Here is a 6,000-nt window from a genome sequence, read left to right as displayed (position 1 = left end):
CTACATCTGCGGCAGCCCCTTGGCACCCGGCGGTCAGCACCGCGTCCACGTGCAGAAGCAGGAGAAGAGCTCGCCCGCTCCTTTTTTCCCTTTCCTCTGGCTGCACAGCCCCCCGCCGGGCGCCCAGCCCCTCTCGCCCGCCGGCAGCACCCTGGTGTGTCCCTGCTGCTTCGCCTCGCTCATGCAGCAGTGGCAGAGCTTCGAGCTGGCCAACGTGCCCGTGCTGCAGCGGCTCTACGTGGTGCCCCTCAACGCCAACGCCATGCCCAAGGGCCGCCCGAGGGGGCTCAAGGAGGATGGAGCCGGCGTCCCTCTGGCACCCGAGGCGTGCTACCTGTGCGGGGAGGAGTGTGGCAAAGAGGCGAGGTCGGTGGCGGCCAGAATCACCAACGGGAACGCCAAGAGCACCATGCACTTCCCCTTCCTCAGCCTCCTGCCGTGCCCGCCCGGAGCCAAGGGGCTGAACAAGCACTGGGAGGTGAGCAGCTGCCGCAAGTGCTACGGGGTCCTGCAGGACCTGTGGGCCATGTACCGCGCGTGCCACAACGAGGAGCTCATCACTTCGGTGCAGAGCTTTCTGGGGAGGTACCACCAGGTGTTCTTGGCTGCGGAGCCCGCTCACCCCATCGGCAAACCGGGGGGTCCCACCTCGGTGTGTTACATCTGCGGGGCCGAGCTGGGAGCTGGCAGAGAGTTCCAGCTCAACGTCAACCCGCCGGGACGATTCGGGGAGAAGGAGCCGTTCTTCCCCTTCCTCACTGTCTACCCTCCCGCCCCACGGGCACGGCCGGCCGACTCGACGGGGCTGGTGGCCACGTGCGTGCTGTGCTACCACGACCTGCTGGGCCAGTGGCTGCAGCACGAGGGCAGGAATTCGCAGCACCCCAGCAGTGCCTGGTCCCGCCAGTATAAAGTGGAGACCTTCGTCTGCTTCTTCTGCCGCCAGGAGAAGAAGCGATGCCTTGGATTAAAAGCGGTGCAGGTCGCCAGGCTGCCTGTCTTCCTCTACACCCTCCGTGTGGCCAACAGCCTGCTGGTGGATGATGGCAAGCAGCTGACCATTGGAGCCTGTGCCGAGTGCGGGGCTGTGGTCTTGGCTGGCAAGAGCGTGGCCCCCCCGGAGCTGCTGGCTGTGCCACCCCCGGCTCTCGTCCCCAAGGTAAGGTGTCCCCTGTCCCCTTCGCCTCCCTGTGCTGTGATGGTGCTGGCAGCCAGCAGGTGACGTAGGGGGATGCTCTCCTTTTGGGTTCGGTCCCGCTGGGGCAGTGCTAATGAATGGGGTGCAATGAGCAGCCGTCAAGCCAACAGGGAGCAGACAATTATCCTTCCAAGAGGATCCCAAGAAAAATCCTTCCAACCTGGCCTTGCGCAGAGCCGTCTCTCTTGGCAGCCCTGCACGAGGGAGGTGGGCTTGTTTGGCATCCAAAGTGGCCAGAACCAAGGAAATTCCCGAGTGTGGCACCTCCTGCAGCCACGGATGTCCAGAGCTGCTCTAGGGCCGCCCGTGCTCACCGCATCCTCGGGAGATGGAAGGAGCGCACCGCCGAGGAAACTTCCCACGTTGTCTCCGGTTTTATAGGGAGCCCCAATCAAAGGCTTTCCTCCCGCAGCAACCCGAGCCCTTCCTGCAGCTGGGAGGCTGATGTGCGGCGCGGGGTTACGCAGGGTGCTGCAGGGCAGCGCCTGGGAGGTCGTGCCGGAGAGCAGAGATTTCCTTCCACCAACTCGGCGTTCCTTCGTGGGGGAACTCCTGCTTTGAGCCCCGAATTTCCAGCTCGCGGGAGCACAGCTCCTGGAGAGCAGCTGCTCTGAGTCTGCAGAGCAGGCCCCAGCCCGGGCGCTGCGAGACATCGCCGTCCCAAATCCTCAGAATGAGTTTTCAAAGCCTTTCGGCTCCGTTCGTAGCCAGAACCCCGCGGCTCTCCGAAGCGCTGGCATTTTCTTTAGAAATGCAAAACAGCCCTCCCGAGACATCGCTCTTTTTCACTGCTGCCTCCCCAGCTTGATCGCAGCAACCATTTCTGTGCTCCGTGTCCAGCCGTGCCGCGTGGCAGTGCCGTTCAGCCACGGGGCAGGGTGGGTGCAGGTCCCCCCGCGGGGTGGGGTGATGCACTGCATCCTGGCTTCTTGGGATGCTGCTTGCAGCTGACGCAACGTGCCACGTGCTCATGGAGCAAGGCTGCGTGGGTCACTCCCCACGTGCTCACGGCTCCTCTGTCCGTCCCCACGCCCTGTTGGTGGTGTCTGGGATGTGGGTGAGCATCCCGCTGTGCTGATGCTCCAGCAGCTGGGAGCAGCATCCACTCATCCCCAGCTGCTGGTGGTCCACACCCCTGCACGCTGGGATGTGGCATTTCTGAGCACTTCTGTCCCAGCCTCGATGCCAGCGTGGGGATGCAGACACGTGAGCCCTTGTCCCCAATGGCCCGAGACCCAAACTTCCCCTTGGGCTCCTGTCTGTGACCTGAGCAGCACTGAAAAGCTTTTGTGTGGGGCCATGGAAAGCGGACTGGGGGGAATGGGGAGGAGCAGAGGGGAGGACGTGGAGGTTGTGCTGGGGAAGGGACGTATTCAATGCCTCCCTCTTGTTCCTGGGTTTGCTAATGAGCAAATTAAGGGGCTGCTACAGTGAGCACAGTGCAGGAGGCATGGCTGCTCAGGGTGGACACAGGGATTGCTGCAGTTCCCCACGTCCTGGTGGTGACTTTTGCTGTCCTCTTGCCTTTTCCCTCCCTGTCATCACACATCCTATTAACGCAGGGATTAAAGCACCTCCCCTTCCCTCCTTGCAGATCAATTTGCTGAAGGTGCACATTTTCCCTTGCACCCAGAGCTGGTGGCATGCTGCTGCCCTGCCTGCAGTGGGGTGACCCACGTGGCCCCAGTGCTGGGTAAGCACAGCCAGACACACATGTGGGCACTGGGGCCGTTAGCACTGAGCTGCTAACGAGGGAGCCCAGCATCTGAAGCTTGTTAGGAGGGGGTTTGGTGTTGAGTGGTTCTCTTGGTTGGGGTTTGTGTGGGAGCTGCTGCAGGGCCTCCTGGTTTTGGCTTTGATAGGATAGGTTTGAGTTCCCAAGTGGTGTCTCAGTGTGGGTGCCTGGATGTCCTCTGGCTTGTCACCTTTGGTCACCTCTGAGGTGTGCACTGCGAGGATGCATCCTCCTCCCAGTTCTGGCTTCTGTGCTGTTTGTAGGGTGGGTGCTGAGCAGGTGCAGAGGGCAATTGCTCTGAATAAGCCGCAAGCTGTGTCTGGGAGAGTGTTGGAGAGAAAAGGGCACTTAATGCCTGGGGACCTGCCTGCAGGGGAAAGGGGAGGCTGCTAGCATTGAGCTGCAGAGAGGGGTTACGTGGGGTGGAACATAAGGGTGGAATTATAATGTGCCATAAAGGTTCCTGCTCTGCTCGCTGCTCCAGAGCTCAGTCCAAGCCTTCCTGCCCTCATCTCGTGACTGCAATGCTCAAGCACTGCATCAGCCCGGTGTTGTGCTTTCAGGTCAGTGGGTGTTCTGCTCCTTGTGCACCTTCTTGCCAATGTGCTCAGCTCTCTCTGCAGGGCTCTGACCTCCTGCAGAGCTGCTGGGTGTGCACCTTGGGGACCGTGCCATCCTCGGGAGGTCCCCTGACTGCTCTCAGAGCATCACCCACTGTCAGGGCAGGGTTCAGGCTTCCTGCAGGCTCAGCCCTGGCCCTGCCTGAGGGTTTTGCAGAGGCACAGGTGGGGAGCTGAGGGCTCAGCCTCTTTCTTTTGGGCTCTGTCATGCCGCGTTTCAAAACAGCTGTTGGGAGGCGTTCTCCTTCCCTTTGAAAAAGGTTGCTGGCTGACTTCAAAGAGCTGCTGTGCTCTTGGCTAAACCCTGTCCTGGTGCGTGTCAGCAGAAACGGTGCTGCAAAAGCAAAGGCAGGAGGCCGGGGGGGGGGGGGGGGGAAGCCTGACGTGCATTGCACCGTGCAGAATTGCTGGGGAGGGCGCGCAGGCCTCGGGTGTGCTGCAGTGGAGGATGTGCAAGGAGCTGCATGGGTCGTGGGATGGGGACCTCTGCTTTTGTTGCATCGTTGCTTCGTTTTGAACAGCAGGGTGAGGTGCCAGGCTGGTGTTTGCACACTCCCTGCCAAGGGGCTGCTCCTTTTGCTTTGTGTGTGGGCTGTGGGGGGGGAGGGGGGGGTCCAGTTCCAACTGGTGGTGGTGGTGGTGCTGGTGTGGGGTGCTGCGGTTCTTAATCCTTAGAAGAGAAAGAGAGAAATCAAGGTGAAGATATCAGCTGCTCGGATGGAGGTGGCCGTATGACCGTCCCATGACTTGGTGTGTAGGGGAGCAGCCTCCTGCTGGATCGTGTTCCCAGATGGCAAACAAAGAAACAACACGAGGGAGATGTGCCCCTTGCTTTTCCTACCACTGTGGGGTTTGCTGTGCTGTCCCCTGCCCTCCTGCTCGGTGTCACCCTGTGGGGTGGGGGGGGTCACCCATGGGTCCCCAGTGCCCTTCCTCTGTGCTTTAGCTGGGCTGACCTTGCTGTCCCAGCTGTCCCAAATGCCAGCGCTGCCAGCCGTGTCCTGCAGCCCTTGTGCTGACTCCACAGCTCACCACCTGGCTGCTATATATATATATTTTTTCCTAATCCCTCCCCACTTTTCTCTCTCTGTCCCTTTTCCCAAAGGGCATGGGGTCTGGCTCTCTCCTCTTGGGGCACCTGCTGGCAAAGCACCTGCTCTGAAATGCGCCCTGCAGCCCTTCTCCCCTCCTTCCCTTCAGGCTCCAGGCAGCATTTGCAGCTGGGATTGTGCTGGTGGCATCCCTAGGCTTTAGAATGCACCTTGCTGGTGTGGATGTAGGACTAGTTCCCTACGAAGAGGGAGGGAAGAGCTTTTCTCTTGACTGGATGGTTTTGCTTTTGTCCTTTCCCTGTGAGATATCCCATGCAATGCCTTCCTTTCTCTGGGAGAGGGGATGGTGCAAAGGCTCTTGCAGCAGCTCCTTCTCTGTGCCTCGTGCAAAGCTGCAGCTGTGTCGGGAGGTGGGGCAGAGGTACAACCTGGGTTAGGGTCTGCTGGGGGCCAGTTCTTGCAGTGATGACAGTCACAGTGAGAGCTGATGCTTTGCTCGTGCAGTAGGGACAAGGTGCTCCCTGAGAGCATCAGCCCATGAGCTCTTGCTGGGCAGCATCTGGCCACATGTTGCCTTGAAGTACCCCCCAAATGGGAGTTTTTTTGGCTGGGCTGGAAAGGATGGCATGGATTTGTCTCTTTGGTGTGAAATTACTCTCACTGGGAATGCAAGAGGGACAAATTTGAGTGGGTGATGGGACAGAGTACCCCTAAGGCTAGGGGCTGCGTGCAGGGATGGGGATGCTGTGCCCTGCGTGGGATGGGACTGGGGGTCTCAGGGAGGACCCAGAGCTGCAGGGGGACACCCACTGAGCTCAGTACAGCTCAGACACATTGCCCTGGTGTGGGGACACGGCCTCTGTGCAGGAGAGGAGTGCTGTGCTGGTGGCAGGCTCCCAGCAGCACCGGGCTTCCCTGTGCTGTGAGCAGCTGGGCTGGGAGCCCTTCCAGCTGCACTGTCCTCTGGGCCCCAGCCCAGGGCTCTGTCAGCTCTGCGTCCCCCCCAGCCCCCCCCTCTGCAGGGCTGCAGGGATGCCTCGAGCACGCCTTGGCTGCACGGTGCCACGCGCATTTCAGCTTGTGTTGTTGGCCCTGCGTTGCTTCGAGTGCTGCGGTGCTGCACGCTCCGCTTTTGCAAAACGCATCTCACCTCGAGATGCTGAGAGGATGGATTTGCAAAATGCGTCCTGCCCGGAGCTGTCAGGAGCACATTTCTCCCCACTGCAGCACCAGGGGAGGATGCACAGGGCTGGGGAAGCCACGGGGCCAGGCTGCTGCTGCTGCAGGTCACGCTCTGCTCAGTGCAGCTGCTCTGCTCCCCATGGCTGAGAGCAGCCCCTGCAGCTGCACGGTCGCACCGGGACCATTTATTTCTGGATCTTCAGCTGTAGAGCA

At 60.7% G+C, this 6,000-nt stretch overlaps 1 protein-coding gene across 1 annotated transcript in view; it reads left to right on the top strand.

Annotated features, from left to right (window-relative positions):
* The first annotated feature begins 219 nt into the window (after positions 1-219).
* Positions 220-6,000, top strand: part of GSE1 (Gse1 coiled-coil protein) — a 78,219-nt gene continuing 72,438 nt past the window's right edge. Inside the window, 2 exon segments of the mRNA XM_065745382.1 lie at positions 220-369; positions 372-1,159. Coding sequence (XP_065601454.1) covers positions 297-369; positions 372-1,159 — 861 coding nt within the window. The 5' untranslated portion in view covers positions 220-296.

This window comes from Cyrtonyx montezumae, unplaced genomic scaffold (genome assembly GCF_038088225.1).
Source record: "Cyrtonyx montezumae isolate F1298 unplaced genomic scaffold, pur_monq_1.0 scaffold_35, whole genome shotgun sequence".
NCBI lineage: Eukaryota > Metazoa > Chordata > Aves > Galliformes > Odontophoridae > Cyrtonyx > Cyrtonyx montezumae.
Note: the sequence above shows the minus strand (reverse complement) of the source record. Positions and strands in the feature narration are given on the sequence as shown.